The 23,726-nt window shown below is 46.7% G+C and overlaps 1 protein-coding gene across 1 annotated transcript in view; it reads left to right on the top strand.

Moving 5' to 3' along the window:
• PAPPA (pregnancy-associated plasma protein A, pappalysin 1) overlaps positions 1-23,726 on the top strand; it is a gene marked incomplete at its 5' end in the record, with an annotated part of 150,569 nt that overhangs the window by 102,440 nt on the left and 24,403 nt on the right. Inside the window, 6 exons of the mRNA XM_010086512.1 lie at positions 376-589; positions 9,627-9,795; positions 16,316-16,499; positions 19,095-19,305; positions 19,915-20,086; positions 23,389-23,536. Of these exons, the coding sequence (XP_010084814.1) occupies positions 376-589; positions 9,627-9,795; positions 16,316-16,499; positions 19,095-19,305; positions 19,915-20,086; positions 23,389-23,536 (1,098 nt within the window). The remainder of the gene's footprint in view (positions 1-375; positions 590-9,626; positions 9,796-16,315; positions 16,500-19,094; positions 19,306-19,914; positions 20,087-23,388; positions 23,537-23,726) is intronic.

The raw sequence follows: 23,726 nt of genomic DNA, 5'->3' as shown, positions 1-23,726 counted from the left end.
ATTTGATGCGCGGTATAAAGGCTCCAACTGTCCTCTCAGACCGGATTTTACAATAGCGCGACTCCGCTTCCTCTGTGATGGTTGCTCCTGATTTAACAGAGCACAATAGAAACGTAGCCGTGGTATAAAGAAACGGCTCCGAGAGCCTGCCGCGCTCGCAGGGAGAATGGCAGCCTTTCTTCAGCTGTCTGGAGGGATATACTTCTCTGCTAAGCTCTCCGCAGCGATTTGGGAAGCCCCTCCAGGCAGCTTACCATAACTTTGCAGCTCTATAGGGCCATTCCTCTGGGTGAAATGCTTCTGAAGTGCCCAGGGCTCGGGGAAGCGATTGTGTTAAGTCTGACCCTTCCTCTGATCTTGTCTCTCCTCTGGCAGGTGTCCACGTCCTGAGCTGCAGGAACAATCCCCTGATTATCCCCGTCATCCATGACCTCAGTCACCCTTTTTATCACACCCAGGCTGTCCTCATTAGCTTCAGCTCCCAGTTTGTGGCCATCTCCGGGGTGGCCCTGCGTTCTTTCCACAACTTCGACCCCATCACCATCAGCAGCTGCCAGCGAGGACAGACCTACAGCCCGGCGGAGCAGAGGTGAGCCCGTCAGCCCGCGTCCCTCTGCCCCGCCACCCACCGCCCCCGCGCCGGGGTTAAGAGGAGGCAGGAGGGGCACAGCGGCTGAACCCTGCTGACCCCTTTTGTGTGGCTGGGAAAAAAACTGGCAGTGTTCTCATTGATCAGGATGGATGGGACATTTAACCCTCATGGGATACTGCTAGTGAATTATTTCCTCTTCCTTTCTCCTCCCTCCCTTTATCCCAAGCTTGGAATTGGGGCCAGTTAACTCTCCATACATTCCCCAGGACGGCATCATTTTCGCCACTCACACGCTGCCTTCGATCTAAACCGCTTTGTGCTGCTCAAGTGCTACAGGGACCTCCCAGGGAAACGGTCGCACAGAGACAAAGTGATGCTTGTGCCCCGGTGAGGCTGGATCCTGCAAAGTGCTGGGTCCCATGCAGTGGGTGCTTGGCCACCGGCATTCATGGTGCTTGTATGGCTGGGGAAAGGCCCTCAGTACCTTTCCGGATCCAGCCCACGTTCTGAAAAGCTCAGTGGGACCCCCCAGGATGAAAGGTTTATGGCTACCGTTTTATTCTTGTTGTTATTACAGACACATCAATAGATCACCACCAACCCCTCTCGCTCTGTGCTTTACAGCATCCCACAGAGATGGTGACCTTTCGTGGCCTCTGGTGTGGCAGCTTCATGGTTCCTTTCAGCGAGGCAGTGAAAAGAAGAGGGGGGAATTTAGCAAAACCCCTGAAAGAATTTTTTTTTTTTTTTTTCTTACCCTTTCTGAATTCAAAGTTGTGAGGACTCATCATACCATAGCGGCAGCAATAGTAAACCAAGTTGCATATCCCAGCAAACCTCTGCTCAGTCTCCTAAGCAAGTTGTCAGGTTTTTTGATAATGTTCTGGCTTGGGTTTAAGACCTGCTTTTATTCCAGGAAAGGCGGGAGGGTGAGAAGGGGGAGAGGGAAGGGAAAATAAAATTAAAAAAAAAAAAAGAAAGGAGTATATCTATAGCTAAATCAATCCAGTCAGTGTGTTCTGACCTAGATTCGAGGAGTCTGATCATTCTGTGCAATAGGTTGTACAAATTCAGAGGCCCAAAGACAGCAGGATCGAGTTTCAGATGAGAAGTCTGGTTGTGGAAGTTTGGCCAAATCCCAGGGCAAGAGCAGGACAGAAAAAAAGTGAGAAAGCCCCACTGGAAGGAGATGGGGAGAAGCAACAGGGAGCTCGAGAGGGCTGAGGTGCAGGACCACATTCCTCCCTCTGAAGTTTTCAGTAGGAATTGAACCATTTGTTCACTTATGAAATTAGAAGTGCTCCGTGTTTAGAAAGTTATTTCCTTAATAAAGAAATGCATTCCCCTTAGGCAAAGCTGCAGCCAGCCTCTGCAGCCCAGCAAACTAACCTCTAGAAAGCTCTTGAACAAGAATCACCCGCCGTTTGCCTCTTTTTTCTTTTCTTCTTGAATTTTTTTTTGGTGGTGTTTTGTTTCCGTGATGCACTGAACCATCTCAACCCCTTGCTCTCAAAAACTTCCGTCAGAGCGTCGCCCGTTCAAAGTAGCGTCTTAGGTCTCGCAGGTTACAACACTGCATTGATCATAAAGTTTCCCATGTCAGTCAAGGAACTAGAAACTCTCTGAAATAAAGCCCTGATCCAAAGCCAGTTGAAATCAGTGAGATTTCTTTCCATTGATGACAGCGCTATAGTGGAAAATCTCCAGTTTGCCTTGTGGTGGGATCGTTTGGGGTGACCATATGTGCTTTGTTCTGTACAAGAAACTCTGAGCAGTTCAGGTATCCAAGATGTAGAGAAAGTTTTTCATGAACTTGTGCAGCCAGGAAGCAGGTGATGCTTTTTCTGTCACCTGCCACTTTTTTTCTTTGTTATTTTACACAATTCAGGAAAATCACAGAGGGCTTTTTAAAAATTTATTCTTAACCCGTTCAGAAGCTGGAGGTGGGTTTTCTGCCTCCTGTGCTCACGGTCTCCCCATCAGACTCCCTTTGAGTGCCAGTCCCACACAGCCCAACCTTCCCTTCTTCTCTTTCTCTACCAGTTGCATTTGCCTAATATGATTTGAAAAATATTTATTTATTTTTGAAAGGAACTTTCCTTCCTATGCGCAAGCATCAATTTTACCGCTTTCATTTTCCTTAGGTCAACATGGATATTTTGCCTGCTTTTTGGCTTCACTCTACAAGAGATATTATTTCTGTTTCTTCAAGGAAAATTATTTTGGTTGGAGAGGATTTATAGTCAGATACAGATGCTTCTAGGCAAGGGTGCAGATTTTAAATATGTGAGGGAAAAGAAATATATTGGCCCTTAAAAGTTAACATAGCTTTTATTTTGAAACCACAGTAGGGTGAATGGATCACTCCCATGGGTTAGTGACAACTTAATAACTGAAAATAAAACACACGCTCACTCTTCTTTCTTAAAATATGTATTGCAGTTAATATTTTAGAAGAGAAAAAGGAGCTTAAATGCAAACGTCCCATTAAACTTCATAGGTAGTTGCGCTTGTTAGCTGTTTTGAAAATCCATTCCATCCTTCTGAAGACATTTATAGAGGATTTGGAAAAAAAAAAAAAAAGTCCTCTGTACTTTCCAGTTGTATTTTTCCAGTTGTTGGGTCTTCTGCTGCAGGTGATCACAGGCAAAAGTTTACCTCGCTGCTGGAGATGTGCTGCAAAAATGACACATTTTATTTTCATGTTGCATCCTTAGATGGGATAGAACAGCCCAGTTCTTCTCTTGCACTTTATGGTTCAAATTATTCTGCTTTTATTCTTTAGCCTCATGGAGTGGACGGTGACAGGGGGTGTGCAGCAGCAGGGGTGTCATTTCCCACCCCGTGGTCACTCGAGCAGCAGGAACGCCTGGTGCCTTGGGGCTGCCTTGGACAGTGGTTCCCCAGAAATTGGGTTTTTGTCCTTTTCACCATGTAGGAAACAGCATCTGGGGGTCTCCCCTCCCTGGCAAGGCAGTTCTGGTGAAGTCCTGTGTTCCCTCGGTGGCATTTCCCTGCCATGTTCACAAATCCTGTCCCCTCCTCCATCCCACCTGGTGCCATTTGCTCCTCTCCTGGAAACTGGAGGTGGGAAAACTCAGGTTGACACCCAAATCCAGCTGTCAGAATTGCGGATTTTGGGATTTTCCGACTCTATAATCCTCCATTAACTCTGTGTTTGTAACAAAGATAAGCCTCCCCTCCACTCTCCACGACCCCACGTCGTGCAGCCCCTTGTGCTTCCTAATGTCACAAAACCATTTTCCCTTTTCTTTATTTGGTTAAGTCTTGTCACGAACTCGCCGTTACGGCTGCAAAATTGCAGGGGGAGATTTGGGCTTTACCTTCCTCTGTAAGTGTGCACATCTGGGTGTTTGACAGCTGGGGGGGACCAGTAGTGCAGACCAAGACCAGCTCCTGGCCAGCACAGCATCGCCTGCCCTCGCCCCAGCCCCCCAGCTTCACTCTTCACTGCCCCAAACAAGCCCCGGGGAGACGTCGCCCGCTCCAGCTCCTCTCTTTGTCTTTTTCTCTCCTGCTGTCATCTTCCCCAACAAGAAACGATGAAGATAAATCTTCAGCAGCAGAACAAATGCAACCGCCCTTTATAACTCTGGGTATTTTTTTTTTTTCCTTTTTATAAGGAGGGGGGGAAAGGGTTTCCTTTGCTCTCTTTTTTTTGTGATTTAATGCAGCTTTCTCTTTCCTGATTGAGCCGTCTTTCCCCTGCCCTGCGTTCTGTCATTAAGCGCAATCTCTGTCAGCTCGCTTCTGGTGAAATTAATGAATTTCTCACAGAACTGTTAATCATAGAAGCTTTGGCCCATGACATGTGTTATAATTCAATGGGTTTTTAACCTTCGCCCCATTTTGGTAATTGGCAAACGGCATCATTTGGCTTTTATTAAAGCGGAAGGCGACGCGTTTTCTTTGTTTGCCTGGACAGACTCTGGCAGGGAGACCTGCAGGGCTGCTGACGCCCAGGCGCACGGTCCCGCTGGCAGGCTGGCAGGGCAAAGGGGCTCTCAGAGCTTTATCGGTTCAATATGGACCCCCCAGGCAGGAATATCTCACACAACGGGGCTCAGGCAGGCTGGAGGCAGAGCCAGTCCCCAGGGAGAACGTTGTCCTGCTGGTGGTGGGGACAGGGGTGGAGATGTGCTGGCTTATTCCTCTCCTTCCCCTATAGCTTACGTGGGCTTGGATCCAGTGTTTTCAGTGAATCTCTGGGTTTCTCCCCATTCCTGACCTACCCATGTGAACTGGGGTTTTGCTGTGATCGCTGTCAGAGTCAGGCCCAGCGGTACTCTGGTGGGATCTCTGAAGAGACTGTAGGTGATGCTACTCTTTCAGTTACTCTCATGGACTAGATTTGAAGGCAAACACCTAAAAGGCAAGGGCTTGATCCTTCTTCTAGTGACACAGTCAGCACAGGTTCACTGGTCCCCAGCCAGCCCCGAGGATTCGGGTAGATATTCTTCGAGATTTTGTGTTAGTACAAGGATGTCGATGTGTTTTAGCTGAAGACTGAAGAAGATAAGTTCGTTGCCACCTTTGCAATTCATACTTTTTTTAATTTCTGCAACAAGGCTCATGCCTAGCAGTCTTTGCTTTTCAAAATGCTGCAAATATGTTTGGATTAGAGAGAACCTGCTCTTGCCTTTAGAGGAATCTCTACAGATGAGAAGACAAACCCATTGTAAGGATAAATCCTTTAGAAAAAAACCCTCAGAAGGCTACATGTGTGAGACTTGTATGTATGGTGGAGTAGAACAAAACCAAATATGCTTCAAATCTGCAGCTCAGGCTGGTCTGGACTGTGGCAAAGGAAGTTTTTCCTATGTGCCATAGATAATGGTGGGGCTCTGCTCATAACAAGAGTGCACCAGAAGCTGTTATGCTCACCTATGCATAGATATGTGTGTCAGAGCTATCACGAAGAAAACAAATAATTAGGGCACTATGCTGAGTTCTTGGAAAAGCGCTTGACCCCAGGGTTAGGCAAAGAAAGCTTGGCTGCTGTAAGCTTTTCAAAAGAGGAAGTCCTGGATTGTTTTTTATGTGAGGAAGGAAGAGTTCCACTTAATTGTTGTAATTCTCTATAAACATGTTAAAATACAAATGTTTCTAGGATTGTGTCAGTAAGACCCCAATTTAGCAAAGCCCGTAGCTATTTGCTTACATCCCCCTGTAGTCAAATCTATCAGTGGGACTTAACCGTGCTTTTGAAGTTAAGCACAGATTTAAGTGCCTCGCTGAACTGGGGCCAATATTGGCACAGAGAAATAAAGATTTAGAGGCTAATGACTGAGCTCATTTAGATTAGGGATGGGCAGAATGGATTTGAATAAAGTAAGAACTGGCTCAGAACTTCAGCCTGCATGTGAAGCTAACTCATTTCAGGGCTTTTTACATCATCGCAACGGTCTGCTTTGATCTGTGTTTTTAACATACTGCAGGTGGTGGAACGTGTGCGAGAAATCCTCTGCTCCTTGCGCACACCTTGGTGTGAAAATGTTGCTTCGGGAAATCATACACTGCCAGGGCAAGAACAGGAACAGGTGAATCCTGAGGTGGATTTAGCGAAGTAAATACTGTCAGGGAATATCCCACGGCCCAACACTTGTTTGTTACTTATATACCGGCAAATCATTAGGGTGGTCCTTGGGCCCCTTGCATAGCAGTTGGCCAGACCAGCTCACACTACGGCAGGCAATGCCCAGGTGCATTTGGAGAGCTAGGATAGACCAGGGATGGCTTGATGTAGGCAGTTTTGATGAAGTCAGCCAATTTTGCTTGGAAGAAAATGGGATAAGCTGTCCTTTGCCAGGAGACGACATGAGTTAAAGTAGGAGTGACTTCATTCTAAGATACTCTATATTATTTCTTTCCCAAGGAATGCATAGTTTCTGGAGCATGTGATGATTAACCACTGTTGAATGGCAGTGCCCATGCAAGAGCTTCTGTAACCCACAATTCTGCAATATGGATGTGATGGGTTCTTTGTCTGAACTTCCTACTTGGAGATATTAATTTCTCCTTCTTAATTCTGCATTTGCAGAACTCAACTCAAGATCGTGACTTCAAAATTTGTTGGGATTTACGGCTGACAGTAGCTGATACCAAATTGGAACCAGTAGCTAGAGAACCAGAAATATTTAAATTGGAAACATTTGGTGGCAGTGGTTGTTTTTTTACAAAAAGTGAATGGTTGTATTGTTTGTCACTGAAATCATTCATATAGAGTTACAGACAGAGCGAGCTGCCCAGATGATCTGCTAACCGAGGCATAATCTGGAGCCTGGAGGGGGTGGCTAAAAATGTTCCCTGGCCATTTCAGAAGACCACAAGGGGACTTGTAAACAGAAAGAAGAACATCACAATAAGTGTTTCTTAATGCCTTTGTCTGTGGCGTTTCAGTTCTGTAGGACTTTTAAGCCCAGGCTTGCTCATCTGGTGTCCTGATATGAACTCAAGAAACCAGATTCTTTTTCTCCTTTATGTTGATGGAAATGAAAAGCAATGCCACTGACTGCGGTGACGTTGCTCCAGATTTCCCTTTGTGCAAATTGCAAAGGTTTTCTTGGGCTCATCCTTCCCTCTAAAGCCATTCAAGGCTGAATTCAGCGCTACATCAATATGTAGCACATTGGTTCACACAAGTATTAAATGAAATAGGTCTGCTATTATTTTATTTTTCCAACTTTAGTACAAAAAGCTTTTCAGATTTTGTGGGAGTTTTGCAATGGGCAGTGAAGGTTTGCAATATGTACTTCTGAGAATGGCTTGGCAATAGTGCTCCTTTTTTTCCTCAATGAGTCAACTTCCTTGTCGCCAGAGCCCTGGCACGGGAGGGACTCGTACTGCAGCCTCACCGTCTGAAAAACGCAGGGGAGCAAAGTGCCTTCATGGGTAGGTGGAACTGGTAACAAGACATCATTCATCATTTACGTGCTCACTCAACATCCATGTTCAGATATTCTTGCTAATGTTAATTGGTGACCTACCCAACGAGCAGTGCTGTGAGGTCAATGGTGAGGGACTGCTCTGCGCGGGGAGCTGCAGTACGTGGGACTGCTCCAGAAACAGAGTGAAGTCTGTGTTTCACACGCCTGGGTGATTCCTGTTGGGTATTTAGAAGAGAATTGCACATGGCTGTTCTTCTCGCCTCTTTTCTCTGCAACAGAAGACCACCTGGGCGTGAGGATGTACTATCCACTTGTTCTTCCACCATCTCTTCCACAGTCTTATTGACTGGTGCACAGTGAAATCAATGGCAGTTTAGATTTGTGTGTCAGGCTGTGTGTTGCAGTGACTGGAAAACACACATGAAACCCTTGGTGTGGGAGGGGAGAGAACCTACTGAAGGTAGGATCACTCCATGTAGGTCACCTCTGTCAGAGCATCACAGTTGTAGTGCTGATGACAGGACGCTGTTTGTTACATACAAGTTTGCCAACACAGAGGTGGAATTCTCCTTCCTCTGTCCTGCCAGCTGCAATGCTTCATACACAATGAGGAAATAAGATCTTTCTGAATGTAGAAATTGTGTATGGCTCATTGCACTCCAGGGAAGGGTCTCCACTGAACAGGCAATCTTAAATTCCAATCAGTGGGCACTTTCCATATAACTCTGGTCTGGGACAGAGAAATGAGTTGTGGAGGTACATTATATTGTTGTTTAATCTGATCTAGAGCTCAGTAGAGACATGTGCAGATGTGCTTCTCTATCAGTAACATGGGGATAACAATACAAGCACAGGTGTCTCACAGAGGTGTCATGAAAATTAATTAGATAATGTCTGCACAATGCTTTGAACACAGCAAAACACCGTGTACGTGCTAAGTCCTGTGCTTACTAAGGTGGATGGTGTTTTGGTGGTTGTTCACCCTTTTTCTAGGAGATGGGAATAGCTTGCTTGTAAATAATTTCAAAATATGTGTATTGGTGCATTGCTTTCCCTTCTTTCTATAAGTTTCTGTGTTTCAGGTTCTTCCCTACCTGTGTAGATAGTGAAATAAGTCAAGGTTTTTCCTCCTCAGGATTAATTTAACTGTATTTCATTTAAATTCAGTTTAATTTTCAGCAGAGGCATACCACCTCGTAGGAATCCTTAACCCCAGAAATTTTGTCTCTAATCCAGCAAAATGTCTTTGCACAAGCTTGAAGACTCTCAGCATTTTCATTGCCCTTCAGCTGCCCCATACTCACATTTAAACATGTGCTATAACGTTTGACTCAGGTCATCAGAGATGGTGAAAGATTTTGTGTCAACCAGACATCTCTGTGTATACAGAAATAAAACCAAAACCTCTTCTTAGAAGTTGTGCTAAATGTTAACGACAATTCACTGTAGGGAGAGCAGAGAGTTTCCATCCGGGGAAACATTTTATGGATGGCAGGACAGCAACGGGAGAGATGTGAAATGACAGCATGCTGCCGGGCTTGATAAGAGCTTATCAACACAGCTACACAGCTGATGGTGAAGTGGAATCAAATGAATGTGTTGATTTTGATCGAGTTTCTGAAAGATAAGACTGTCTGTCTCAGAACCCCCTCCTCACACATACATGCTTATCGCTAGCAATATCAGTCACTCCTGAGTTCAGCAGATTTCAAACTGGATGGGGTGTAAGGGCTGCTCTTGGAGGGAGAGTGCTCTCGAGGGGGGGATGGATGGATGGATGCATGTTGGTACAAGAGGAGGAAGGCCACGGTGCAGTCGCTCGTGTTGTTTCTCCTCTGTGAATATTGCAGAACAGAAAGTAGTGCTGCAGAATTGGCAGGCTCTTCCCTTTTGTCACAAGACCTGTAATTTGCTTTCATTGTCATCACCCTTACCACTGTCCCCGTCCTTCGGAAGACATAACAAAAGGGTGAGCTCACGGGCGAGGAGCCCTTTGCCGAGTCAGGTTCAGTACACAGCCCACATACCTGCTGTCTGACAGGTGATGAGTTCGTCAGTCAGACACACTTGCTCTTGTGAAATGAATTAAATGAATTGAATAAAAATACTTCTTGTCTCCCGTCTAGCTGTGTCCACTACTCCTGTGAAGCCACCGACTGCCAGAAGCTGGAGATCGAGAACGCTCTGCTGAACTGCACCGGCGGCGGGTGGTACAACGGCGCCCAGTGCAACGTCAGCTGCAAGGCGGGACACATCCTGCACGTCCAGCGAGACGATGAGCTCAGCAAGAGCCAGGTTAGTTCTGCTGGTTTGGTATGACCCGCAAGACAGGGATGAGCAAAGAGATGTGGAGAAACTGAGAAATAACCCAGCCTAAAACCCAAAATCTCAGCTCAGCCTTGGGACAGGCCTGATCCAAATATTTCTCATCAGAACAGGAGCCATCAGACTCTGTAGGAAGAGGTACTGACAGTGAGCAAAGCTCAGATATTGCCCAAATTTAGAAATTTTCAACCCAAAAGGTTTAAATATGTGTTCAGGCCTTCTCTGCCTGAACTGAAGGCACTGGCTCTGTTCAGCCAGCCTTTCTTGGGTTGGTTTTTTGAGAGTGGGGTGTTTGGTGTTCTGCACAACCTGTTTCTGGGCAAAACATCTCATTTTTATTCCTTGGGTTGAGGCTAACCATGTCTTAACTCCTTTGCAGTGTTTCAGTCCATCTGCTTCCAGCCACACCCTGACACTGCAGAAATGCATGGTATTGGGGGGAGGAAAAAGCTCCCAAACCTTTTTGCTTCCAAAACACCAAAAATCTACCCCAGCAGTCCAGGGAGTGCTCCCCATCTTCTCTAAGCCATGCATTAATAATACAGTCCTACAAAGCAGCGTGTCTTGATGCAGTGAGTGGGATATTCAGGAAAGCTATCAATTTCTTGAAATATTAAAAAATGCAGGTCCTTTGTGCTGGGGGAGGTGGACGAGGTGTATGTGCAGCATCACCCAGCCTTGGCGTACTGCTGGGAGTGGGGTGCAGGGGATACATGGGTGCAGGATGGGCATCTCTCATCTCTAATGCTGCCGGGTGCTGTGAGTGCAATGTGGGGATGGTTTCCCCCATCAGCACCTTCTTGGGTGTTGTCAGGGCAGAAGGCACATCTGGGGCTGGGGAGGCTTGGGGCAGGCGGCCGTGCTCAGCAGCCTGTCTGTATTTGTGAAATCCTGTGTTCTTCATCAGCTCACGGAGGGGGGAGACGGAGCGGAGGGGAATGAGTCAGCCCTTTCAACTCAATTACAAAATAAATACAGGACCCCACGAGCTGGGCCTCTTCCATCCTAATTGGCATCAGCACCAGAACCCCAGCTCCAGCTGAGCATTTTTACAGAACAGAAAACAAGTTCTCCAACAAGCCTGAATGGCTGAACCAGGAAATAGTTGGAAGGGATCTGTACATGGAGCACACAGGAATCCCAAACCAAATAAAACAGCCCGAGCATGTTCCACCAGCGCTGTGCTATTTAAATGCAAGAACTACCTTTTGGGAAGGCTCAGCCGACTGTATGTGATTTTGCTCTGAGAAGTTTGGTTTCAGAGCCTTGATCAGACTCATATGACAGGAGCGGAGGATTTTAGCACCCCTTGTGAACGTGTTTCATTGCCTGTTACAACACACTTCCTCTCCCCCTGCTCTACTGTTGCACTTCATCGTCTTTTTCCACTGATGAAAACCCTGAGGCCAGTGGCTTTGTTTTGCTCAGTGCTGTGCCTTCACTGTTCCAATCTGGGAAGGAGTGGAGCATCTTAAAGATATCCATGTTCAGCTGAACACATTAAATGTGTGCTTTAAAAGTTTATTCATGTCCTTTGGGTCTCTTTTGAAAAGGAACAGACAGTTTCTTTCGCTATCATCTTGTTTTATTTCTTTGTGTCAGGTGCTTCAAGCCAGAACTTGTGGAACGTGTAGGCAAGAAATGAATTATCCGAGAAAGTCCGGAATCCGTGGTTTGGATTCCTCGTATTGTTGTTGTATTGAATTGCATTGTGCTCCTTCCACAATCGCTTACCAGATTCAGCTCCTCTTCTGATGACAAGCATTTGGAGATGAGATAGGGCGTGTGGATTGTTATCTGTGGTCAGAGGGAAGTGCTGCCGTGATTGAGGAACCTTGCACAAAGCTGGTGGTTGGTTCATTGGCGTCATTTAGTTGGATATTTTTCTTGATTGGGTGATTTGAGGGTCCAGAGCTATTTTTTTCTCATTTAACTGACAGTGTGGGGGCCTGCACGAGGAAGAGGAGGAAGGAAAATAGTTTTGCACATGCTGAGGTTTCACACTCTTGGGTAGGAAGGAGGCTGAGGTGGGGTGCAATGTCTCAAAGAACATCGGTGGTCCATGGCCACTGCATGCTGATGAAGATGATTGACGGGCCAGTGAAAACATCCTGGTTTAGCATCTGAACCACGTTTGTCTTCCGCATTTCACTGAAAGGCAGAAAAAAGGGTGAACAGAGAACTAAAGGCAACATTTTCAAAAGCACCTCAGAGGTGTAGGGCCACAAGTCACATTTCAAATCAATCTTTTACATCTAAGGGGTCTTTGAAAATCTTCTTAACAGTTTCTGCACTTTCTGGCCTCTGTGTCTTCTGAAGCCACCATTTTAATCAGTCTTAGGGCAAAAAATCCATTCATCTCTGCTCTCTGAGAAGCTCCCATTCCCAAATTCTCTTAAAACTCCATAAAATCACCAAACCCTAAAAACATCAGCACTATGTGCAGTAGAAACTGTTCGCTACTTGAAAATAAATAAAAAGCTGAGCTGTTTACAGACTCTTGGGCTCTCTCTCATCTTCATTGAGGGACTTCAGCAAGAACAAAGGGGGGGTTGCATAGCAAAATCCTTCATGTATCTTTCTCACCAAGATGATCTCAGGATGTTTTCATTTCCCCCCCCCATGTCTTCCCACCCCCCTGACAACTCCATCGCTCTTTCTTCTCTTCCCCCTCTTTCCTCCCTTTGTCTTTCAGTGCTTTCCTCCCCCTTGTCCTTCGCTGAAAGCCCCGCTCATTCAGTTCCTTGTTGTCGTCTCTCCTTGAAGCTGCCACCACCGCTGCTCTGGTCAAGAGGTGTTATTTAAAACCCAGCAGCTCCCTAATGTTGTGCAAAGGCATCATCAATCATGCCAGGAAAAGAAAGCGCGGCTCATGTGGGTTCAATTAGAAGCACAGTAGTGGGCAGAAGTGGAAGAATACTTAGAGAGGAGGGCACAGCTGTTCATTTTTAAGGAGAGGAAACTTCACATGTGAAGCATCGCTTGAAGAAGGAGCCGGCTGGGATCTCGGGCAGCAGGAAGGAGAATTCATAAATGAATTCTCCCAAGCTGTTAAAAGTCCCAAGAAACAACTCTTTCTGGCACCAGATTTGTTTAAGTTTGCATCCTCTTCACTGTACTGTACGCTGTATCTTTGGAGGCCTTTTTAAAAATTTTTTCCCCTCTCTTTTGTCCTCTCGCCCGCCCTCCCTCCTTGCGTAAGCCTCGTTTGGAAGGCAGGACTCGAAGGGAAGCGGTTGCTGCGATGCCAGTCAAAGCAGCGCAAAGTGCCCAAAGTGACAGCTAATAAACCAGCTGAGAAAGCCGAGCGCTCGGTACGGACTGCAGCGAGCCGGGTGACCTTGTCGGATCAGACAGGCGAAACAGGCACGTGCCTGCCTGGGCGGCGGGTGGGAGATGCAGATGCTGCCACAGAGACCCTGGAGCCGATGGTGGCACTGTGTGGGTTGGAAATACCCCTGATGTGCAGCGTGGTGCTGGGGAGAGATGGGCTCCAGCTCCACAGCCTGAGGTCCTGCCCCCGGCGCTGCAACGCTCCCCCCTTCAGGTGGGACATGGCAAGAGGGAGAAGCTGAGAGCTGGTGGGTGCCATCTGTGATGGTTTCCATGGTAGGCTGTCCTCTGCGCTTTCAGCCAAAGCTGCTAGTCTTTGTCTCCATCACAGGGAATGTTCTCTGTTCTGTTCTGGTGCAGAAGTGCATGTGCTCCTATTGTGTGAAGTGATGACGTGATAGACACGCTCTGAAATGTGCCATTATTATGTCTGACCTTGAAAACCTCAGCTTCCATCGTATGAAGTGTGGAACAAATTACGGGGAAAACCTTGAGAAGCCAGGGTCCTACCCACATAGGCACAGCTTCTCTGCGTGGGAATGGCCTTGCCAGGGTGCCAGGAAGAGGAAGAGCCATGTGGGTCTGGAGGGAGGTGACTCTTCCAGATTTGGTTTGTGTTCTTGTTGAGAAAGTACCGGAGGGAAAAACTCTGTGATGAAATCGTGGAGACAATTATTTTTTTTTTCCACATCAAGGTCTAGGACAGGGGCAGAAATAAAGTGCAGTGGGAGTATAGATCTAATGAGGGATCCCTTCCAAGGAGGGGTGACCTCAGGTGTGTTGAGTTTCCAGCAGGGTGTAGTGTCCTGCAGCTTTCTGTTGACAAGAACCCATGGCTGCAGCTGAAATACCTTCACAAGTGTCAGTCTGGGCAAAACCTTCTTGCCCATTTTCTGTAAGGTGTGACTGTCATGCACAGATATGGCTTCTGGTTTAGTTTTTGTTTTATATTCTGAATTATGAATTTGCACTGTTTATTTACGTAGAGCTACATCTGATTTGCAACCCTGTCATTAGAGAAACTCCCTTGTGCACCACATTGTGTCTCAGCAGCTAGTAGGACCAATCATCTATTCCTAAACTAGATCACAGCAACACCGGTAACTGAATTCTTGGAGTTGAAACTCCAGCTTCCCTGTGCTCAGTGTGGTTCCAGCATCCAGCAAGGTGCAGTGCAAGACCCATGTCTTTTCCCTGACATTTGGATAGCCCATGACATCAATAGCTTGGTCGTATGTTTTAACCTCCTGGTGTGGAGGCTCCCAGCAGCGTGGTGCTGGAGTGTTATTTGATGATGGCACGTGTTAAGGGAAAGGGAGGCTTTGATGAATGCTGGAGCAGCCCAGCCAGTGTGGTGGTGATGCTGCTGGGTGTGTGCTTTATGAAGACATGAAAATATACCGTATCATCCCTTCTCCTGTGGCCATCAGAATCACACCACAACTTCACGGAAGCATAGGTGTCTTCAAGTCATCAACTGTCTACAAAATACATAGACTTTTAATAGTGCAGGTAATCTGATAACCAGCAAAGGCAGAATTAACAGCCACTGGGGAGCAAAATGAGGAATGCAAACACAAAGTGTCACTTCACCTGAGCACTCCGTGAATCCCAGAATGTGCTACTCTAAATTTGTAGAAAAGACATTTTTTTCCATCAGCACTGCTCCCTGTTTAAATAAACTCCATGGTCTAGAAAAGGGGTTTTGTGCCCACTTGGGAAGTGTCCAGTTTCTCAGCTCTGGGACTGCTTTTTCCATTCTGAATGCAACCATATATCAAAGGGAGACAGGTCTGAACTTCTGTTGAAACCATTAGGGTGTTTTTGCAAAAAAAGGGAATCCAGGTCCCTTTGATGTGTGCTAGAAAAATTCCTCTTCCTTTTATAAACCCAGATCAATGGTCGGCAGTGCAAATCTCCTGTGAGCGTACCAGCCCTGAATAAAATATTCCCCGGAGGCAGAGGAGTGCTGCTGTACAGCTTGGTCTGATTCCTCACTGGTATCTTCCCCTTCTTGTGTTTGGGTTTCTCACATTTCTTTTTCTTCTGTCCCTCTTTTTATTCTAGTATGGAGGGGTGTGTCCTCCTTTCTGATTCTTCACTTCTAGTTTTTAACATTTTTCCCTTTTTCATTAGAAAGCGGATATGTTGTTTATTCTGGTCTCTCTGCCAACATCTGTTTGTCCTTCTGTCACCCAGTAAATTCTTCATCTTAGCATTGGACGGCTAGCTCCTTTACCTCACCCCCTCTTTTTTTTTTTCTCTCTTTAGCACTGCAGGATTTCAGGCCGCTGCATTGTTTGGATTATTCCTCAAATCCGTAGAAGTGTAGCTTCTGTGTAGCCATGATGGTAGAGTGACTTTAGGGAAGTCAGAGCACAGACACTGACTCTGTATTCGATCTCTCAAGTGCCAAGTGAGTGCATGGGCAGGATGCTCTTGGGTCTGTCCATTACAAACTTCTCCAGGAAAAAGTCTGTCTCTCAGGCATGCGCGTCCCCAGTGCCAGGGCAGCAGGACTCTGACATCCTTTGGGGCCTCGGGGCACTCTGACAGTAGAAGCCATGACAGAGGCTGTCAGTATCCAAACACAGCGTTGACATGGCCCAGGCCACCTCCCCTGGTCCCCCAGTCCAAGGGCAACTGACACCTCTTGGGAGAGCCTTGGATGGGAGTCCCAAATGGCTTCATGTCAGGGTGGCTTTTACTTCAAACCCAAGAGTGAGTTTGACTGCTCAGGAGGGAATGGGGCTCCCCTCGGAGTGGCCGTGTCACGGCAGAGGTGACAGGGATGGGGGATAGCTGTCAACTCCAGACAGCTCTGACTTGCACGCTCCTTTCTGGACACAGGCGGAGCAGCGGGCTTCCCGGCTTGTCTCGAGAGGTGATGCAGGCAAGAGTTCTGATTATTTGTAGTGCTCCACTCTTTATATTGAAGCACTTTGGTGTCTCGCCCCAGAGGTGACAGAAATACCTCCTGGTTCTCTGACGCTGTTTCTTGTGGGACCTTGGTGGTTTTAGAAGCTGCTGTCCAAATGATGATGGTAGTGATCAAGCCTGGTTTTGCTTAACTTGTGAGCCAAAAGAGTGGCTGTTATTAGGCTTGAAATGGTTTTGACCTCTCCGTTGGTGGCTGTAGGCATGTGTCTTTTTCCAGATGGAGCCCAGCATCACCATCACTTGCACAGATGGGAAGTGGAACAAGCAGGTGACCTGCGAGCCCGTGGACTGTGGCATCCCAGACCAGTACCACGTCTACCCAGCCACCTTCAACTGCAGCGAGGGGACCACCTTTGGCAAGAAATGCTCCTTCACTTGCCGACCTCCTGCTCTTCTGAAAGGTATCGTAGGGTGTCTGTGCAGCGACTTGGGGAGAGCTAACACAAGCTGCTGCTAATAATATATGTTACTATTGCTGTTGGTTTGGAATTATTCATGATATTTTAAGTATGAAGAATTATGAGATTCTGTGGGAAGGTTTATTTATATTAGAAGTTAAGTTCCTTTGCATCTCTCTATTACCTTCCTTTGACCTTTTCTTGATCACGGCTGGCCAGGCAGTAATGACAGTGGATATTGCTTCCATACAACCAAAACATGGAAAAGTCATGGGGATAAGTCAAATTTGAACTCTCTCATCTTCTTTCCCATGCCTTCTCTGCTGTCTGTGTCTCTCTCCCTTTTGTGCCTCCTCCATGTATTTGGAAAGGCAGAGAAGACTGAAAAGTCCCATGTCCTGGTGGCGCAGTCCCCCAGCACTGTTTTTCCTAATGCATCCATCACCCCTCTCCTTTTCCACACTCGCCTTGCTCTACCCCTGACCTTTTTCTCCTCTTCTTGTCTGGGACTCTCTACATTTTTTTTTTTTCTTGAAAATAACACACTCTGCTGCTTTCTTTCTTTTGTTATCCATCTTTTCTGATAGCATCCCCATCATCTTCTCAGCACCATCAACTCTTCTGCTCACTGGCATGTTACACTTTTTGATCTGGTCCTCAGGAAACAAGAAAAGATGTTGTTGTTGATTTGAAGGAGCATTAAAGACAAATTAACTTGCCATCTTGCAGTGGTGTAATCTTAACTGCTGTTGTTGACTCAGGTACAGATGCTGTATGAGCTCTTTTTGGATTTGTGGTATCACCTCCTCTGCTAGGATTCATTGAGAACTCCAGAAAAGGCATGGGAAGTGTTCTTCATTTCACTGAAAGGATATGTTGATTTCTTCATATATAACCAAATTGCTTCATTCTTTTAACTCAGACTTAGGAGAGTAACCACAAGCAGCCGACACACGGCAAAAGCTAAGACTGCTCAAAAGGGAGATTTTTATAAAATAATTAGCTTTTTCTGTTCATACACACAGAGGGTCATTTTCAACAAGAGGTGGCTTTTTTTTCATTGAAAATGCCTGGAATTTTTTTGAGGGGGTGGTCAAAGTAATGATGATATTCATCATGACCAACAGGAGCTTCAGCTGATGACTCCGGTGGGGGTAGCGGGAGGGATGATACCCAGCCCCCAGGTCAGGGGGTGCAGCTGTGGCATGCAGCATCACCTCACTTTTGTCCGGAAACTTTGTGACCTGGAGGTAAAGGCACCATTTGGTGTACAGCCATGGGTGATGACTAATAGATGTTGCCACTAAGCTTCTGGAGAATGGCGTTCGAATGACTCATGCCTAATTCAATCACTGACGTCATGACAGCCACGGTTGGTAATGTCACAGCTTATCACTTCGCAGTGGCAAGTATGATATCACCAGAGCTGCTGCATGAGTCAGAGCAGAGGAGCATGCTGGTGCTCCAGAAAAGAGCTCCCTTCTGCACTAAATACCTCTGCAATCATCTGCAGTTGGGGAGAAGAGAGAGCAAGCCAGGGCTGATTTAGTGCGGCTTCTCTTATCTTGGTGGGGAGGGCAGGAGGGCTCCTCCACATACCTTCCTGAGCCCTCCAGAGTCTTTTGTTTTCTTCTTCTTTGAATTGCAACCTCATGCCCCGGCTCTCTTCCTTCCCTCTCAGAGAGATGGCATTGCTCTGGGGTTAGCAGTTTGTCAGTATTATTTTGGATAACTCCAAAGTTGGCTTACATACTTGCAAATATGCCTTGTGGGTTGAGCAGAGTTCCTGCAGCAATGCTGAGGGATTTCAAGAGAGTATTAGGGATTTTTGAAGGGTTAGTGGCTCATAGCTGCGCTTTGTTTCTTAGGAAAAGCTTATTCCTTTTCAACATACAGTGTAAAACAACAAAGAATGTAAAATACACCGAGACTAGGCTACTTTTAGCTTCACCTTCTGAAGTCAAGTAGGTTACAACAGAGGCAAATAGATCTATTGTACCTTTTAACTTTGAGGTGCTGGCCAAGAAAGCTTCCGAAGGAAAATGAGTCTCTAATGAGTATTCGGAATTGTGTTTATCACAGTAGTCCCCAAGGACTGAGAGTCCCCAGCTGAGAAGGGCTCCTCATTGTGTTGGAGTAGTGACTCTAACACTACCAGATGCTGCTCGAAAAGGCTCAAAATTGAAATAAAGAGGACAAATTCAGGGAAGCAATATAACACAGAAGCAGAATGAAGAATGTAAAGGCACCAAACCCTCTCTTGATGCCATGACTTTAAAGAGGAGGGGGTTGATGTATGAAGCAAGCTTCCCTTCAGAGAAGAACAAAATAAGGAAGAGAAATACAAAAGATTCCAAAGCCCGTGTGGTTTCCCCTATGCCATAGCATTTCCTGAAATAAGCACTGTCTGCCTGGCGTCTGAAAACAGAGTCCTTAATGATTTAATGCCATCATCTTGAAAGAGAAAATGCATGGGACATACACAGTTGAATTTGTCAAACCAACTGAGGTGGCTTTTGATATATTATGGGTGTAATGACATTTTGAAAAAAAAAAAAAAATCTGAACATCATTAACTTTGCTGACTGTTCTTCTCAGGAAACAACAGCAACTTGACCTGCATGGAGGATGGGCTGTGGTCCTTTCCAGAGGCCCTGTGTGAGCTGATGTGTCGAGCACCCTCCATCGTCCCTAACGCAGATCTCCAGACTACTCGTTGCCGAGAGGATAAGCACAAAGTGGGCTCGTTCTGCAAGTACAAATGCAAACCAGGTTACCATGTCCCTGGATCCTCCAGAAAAGCAAGAAAGTACGTGAAAGAGTAATGTCATGCAGTCAGCATGATTCAAAAAGCCATGAGTTAAAAAGATTTGGGAGGAGGGATGGGTTGTTTATAACGGGCTGTATGTGCTGTAGGGAATATCACTGAGCAATTCCTTCCTGCAGATAGTTGTGCAGTTTCAAGGGGATTTAGGCACCTAGCTCACTTAGGCTTCTTTGAAAATTCTAGCCAGTGCTCAAAAAACAGACCTTACCTTAGAAATACCCTTTTGATATGCAGCCTGGGGAGTCCCCTTTGAAACTCTGCAGGAAAGGGTTAGTGCTGTCGTATACTTCTGACTCTGCACAAACCCACTTCAAACCAACCACAGCCCGCAAGCCTGGGAAACAGAGATTTTGAGAGATGTGTCCAAGGCCAAAAGAGGAGTTTAGACTGGGCAACTCAATATTGGCTTTGCAAATAATCGTTATTTTTGCTCAGAGACCTCGTGACGCAGATTCACGACTTGTTCCCCAAGTGTTAAAAGCTCAAGCACACCCATCCCCTGCAACCTGCTAGCAGAGCTCAGAGCCTTTAGAGGCTCTTAGCTGACTCAGCTGCTCACTAAATGGTCCTTTTTTTTTCCTGCACAAAAAGGCGAGCTTTTAAAATCCAGTGCACGCAGGACGGCACGTGGCTGCCAGGCGCTTGCGTGCCCGTTACCTGCGACCCTCCACCTTCCAAGTTTCATGGGCTCTACCAGTGCTCCAATGGCTTCCAGTTCAACAGCGAGTGCCGGATCAAGTGCGAAGATGATGATAGTCAGTCGGTGAGTCTCTCTTATCCAAATAATCTCAGCCTGTAAAAGTATGGTTCTATCATATGTTCCCTAAGCACCCTGATGTTGGAGGGGCCAGGTGCTGTTGAGCTCTTCTGAGACCAGAGATAGAGAAATGGAGAAGGGAAATACATAACTAAAGTGGGGGGAGAGAGCTATTGTGAAGAACCTGGAAATATTTTTATGATAGTAGTAGTGGTGTTAACCATTACCTGTAGAAGACTAGTGGTGAGTGAGTTACTGTTTTCTGGGCAATAAATGGTGGAAAAATCTGCTTCGGTGCCTCTATGATCTATCTAGGAATAAGGAGTGATAGATGAAAGTAAGCAGGATATGAGTTACCCGCACTTGTCCTGTTTGTTCATTCCATTTAACTTGGTTTTCTCTTTTATTTTTCTGCACTATCACTATATATATGTGTGTCATATGATAATTTCACTTGATAGAGATTACAAGTATTCAGGTGAACTGTCTCCAAACTTCCATGTTATCCTGGCTGTGAAGGTGTCATTTAGCATCAGGGGTCAGATCCTCACCTGGCATAAATCAGCGTGTTGCCTTTGGCTTCCTAGGAGTTGTATTCGCTGATAAGAGAAGGTCTGGCCTTCAGAGTCTTGGTTGAAATGCTTAGTTTTCCTCACCAGAGGTAATTATAGTTTGTGAGATAAGTCACTTCTCCCAGAAGTGCTGCTGCTGCTTAATACGTTTGGAAAGAGACAGTGGGGATGTAGGAGCTGCTGCAGAGCATGGGGAGTGCTCTGTCCAAGGCCTTTTAATATCATTCCGGATTCTAAGGCCATACTGAAAAGGGGTGGTGATCTCAAAGACACTTGTGATGCCTGCTCCAAAGGTTAAGAGCCAATTACTGTCCCCGTCCCCTGCCGGGCTGGCCTGGCCTCTCCACAGGGACAACAGGCAAAGTTGCATCAGGGCACCTGGATAAGAATTGCGTGAGGTTACGAGCTCTGTGAAATGAGAAGTTGCACATGTGGGTGCAGTTCGGGTGGGAGCTCTGGGTGACGGCGTCCGTGCATCTGCCACTTGCTGGGACCAGTCAGCGTGGCTGAAGACATGTACCATTGCTGCCAGTGCAGGGAAATCCTGGTGATGACGACAACTGGTGTAACGGGTTTGTGTTTGCTTTTAAATGAGCTGGACGTGAAGAGGAGCAAGCAGTATTACAGGGTTACAGCAACAATGAAGTGAGCTCTGGAAAGTGAGAGATAGAGCTATGTCTCTATTCACTGCAAGGAAGAGTGTAGCAACTGTTCAGCTGCAAAAGCACCTTGGGCAAAGAAGCAGATAACATCTTGAGAAAGGGATTTGCAGAGAAAGGTATTTCCAGATATCCCAGAAAACAGACTAGAGAAAAAAAGGGAGGACTCCTGGCACAAGCCAGAACCACTTGAGAGGTGTTAATTATTTAAGGATTAAACCCCACTAAGTCTCTCTCAGCTATATAAGGTGATAATGCACGTTGCATCCAAGCAAGAAACCCAGCAGGGATTTTCACAAGAGATTTTGCAGGTCAGGGAATGATGGACAGTATGTTACTATAGCAATGGATATCCTGGGATCTGAGAGTACGTGTCAGAAACTGTACAACAGTACCCTCCAGCACAGCCAGCTCCAGGAACATAAATCAGGTTTCATGCCTCACCTTTAAAAATCATGCTTGAACCCTGGCATGCAAATTGCAATGGAAGTGCACCACTCTTGCTAAAACAGCAAATAGTGCTCAATTAGCACTTAGCGATCTCTTCCTGAATTTGTCACTGCGGTGAAAGATCATCGCTCCGCTGTACATATGGCATCTCTTCATCACCAGGAATGTAATGGTCATTTAAGCAGGTACCTCCCCTGGCACCCAGAGCAAGGGTCTCCCATTTCTGAATATTGTGCACAAATCATATGAACAGTCAGATCAAAATAAATCAGGCTCTGCCAAACTGGCCCTTAGGTGAGAGCCACCAAGCTGGGTCACACCCTGAGTCCATCTGGTCCATTATCCCTTCATATGATTTTCTTACTGCTTCTGGTAATGGCCAGATGTCTAGAGGAGGGGAAGCAGGTCCCACGCAGTAGTTGGCCAGTAAGACTGCTTTGCATCTCGCTAAACATTGTGTTCATCAACAAAGCTGAGCAAAAAAAGCATTAGGATAGCAAGTACAAACCAACACTGAAGTCTGAGCAACCTTCCACACCGGTACCAGGGGCTTGTGCAGATCCCTGTGCAACAAGGGGTGTGGGGCGTGGGGAAGAGCTCTGAAGAAAAGTTCAGCCACCCTTCTGGGGTCCCAGCATAGACAGCACACCAAGGGATCCCCAAAGATACCAAGCAGGATCTCCAAGAGCAGGGTGGGTTTGCAGGCAACATGCCTGGCACGTAAAACAGGCGAGGAGAAGCAGAGGTCCTGCATGGTTCTCCCACCCAGCAAGACCCTCGCGGGAGGTTTGGAGCCCAGCCACACCAGACATCCTCCTGTTGAATGTCCCACATTACCCCACGGCAGTTAAGCTCGCAGATCCCACAGAACAGCTTGCGCAGAAATCCCCAAAGCCGTGAGGATAGATCTGACAAAAGATTGCCTGTGCACTCCTTTGTTGTTTCTAAAGGGCATGATATTTCCCCTCGGACTTTGGTATTCATTCTTCGGTATCATACAGAGAATCTTTTCTATACGAGAAATGTCATATTCTATTCCTTGCCCATTCCCACACCAGAGGATTTTTTTTTTCTCCTTTCCACCTGCCTCTGTGCGTGTCTCAGCCTCTTCTCTTGCTGTCAGTCAAGGCAGCCAAGCTCTAAAGAGCACGTTCTGCCCTGCTAAGCATCCCTGCTCGTGTCCCGCTTTCCCTCCTCCCTCCGATGGCCATCGGGGATTCTTTCTTTTTCGAGACAAAGATGATGCAGCTAGTTAGAAAATGGGAAGAGGGAAAAGGTTGTCTGCATTCAGCACAAACCTCTCAACAGTGAGGCAAATGGGGTGAAGGCACCTCTGTCGCAGCGAGAGTGGGTCTATTTTAAGGTAGAGACCTTGCAAGGGCCTTGTAAAGACATGAACTTGCACAGAAGAGGCATGTTTGTGCGCAATGCAGGTTTCCTTTTTTTTTTTTTTAATTCTTTGGAAGAAAACAACTCCTTGCCCCCCTGTGCTGGCCCTCTCAGCCAGGGCTCTCCCAGCTCCAGCAGCACTTTGCTCCCAGTTCAGCTCTGCCTGCTTCTCCCTTCTCAGCCTGTCCTCGCTGTGGTTTTTGTGACCATCCTCAATCTCTCCTTTTCTCCTTCCCAGGGCCGTGGAAGCAACGTGATTCACTGCCGGAAGGATGGCACCTGGAGCGGCTCCTTTCATCTGTGCAGGGAGATGCAGGGCCAGTGCACGCTGCCCACGCAGCTCAACAGCCACCTCAAGCTGCAGTGTGCCGGCGGCTACGGCATAGGTGTGTGAGCATCCGTCCCGGCCGTCCACCACGGGGAATGCGGCTCAGGCAGGAGCTGTGGGGCGGGAGATGAGCAAGAGAATGGGAACAAGGGGTAGGGAGGAAGGAGCCTGCAGTCCTGGAAGTCACCCTCCTGTTTACCCGAGTGAGAGGCTGCTACGGGAGGCTTTTCAGGGAACTGCTTTGAGGA

This window comes from Pterocles gutturalis, unplaced genomic scaffold, assembly GCF_000699245.1.
Source record: "Pterocles gutturalis isolate BGI_N339 unplaced genomic scaffold, ASM69924v1 scaffold6356, whole genome shotgun sequence".
Lineage (NCBI taxonomy): Eukaryota > Metazoa > Chordata > Aves > Pterocliformes > Pteroclidae > Pterocles > Pterocles gutturalis.
Note: the sequence above shows the minus strand (reverse complement) of the source record. Positions and strands in the feature narration are given on the sequence as shown.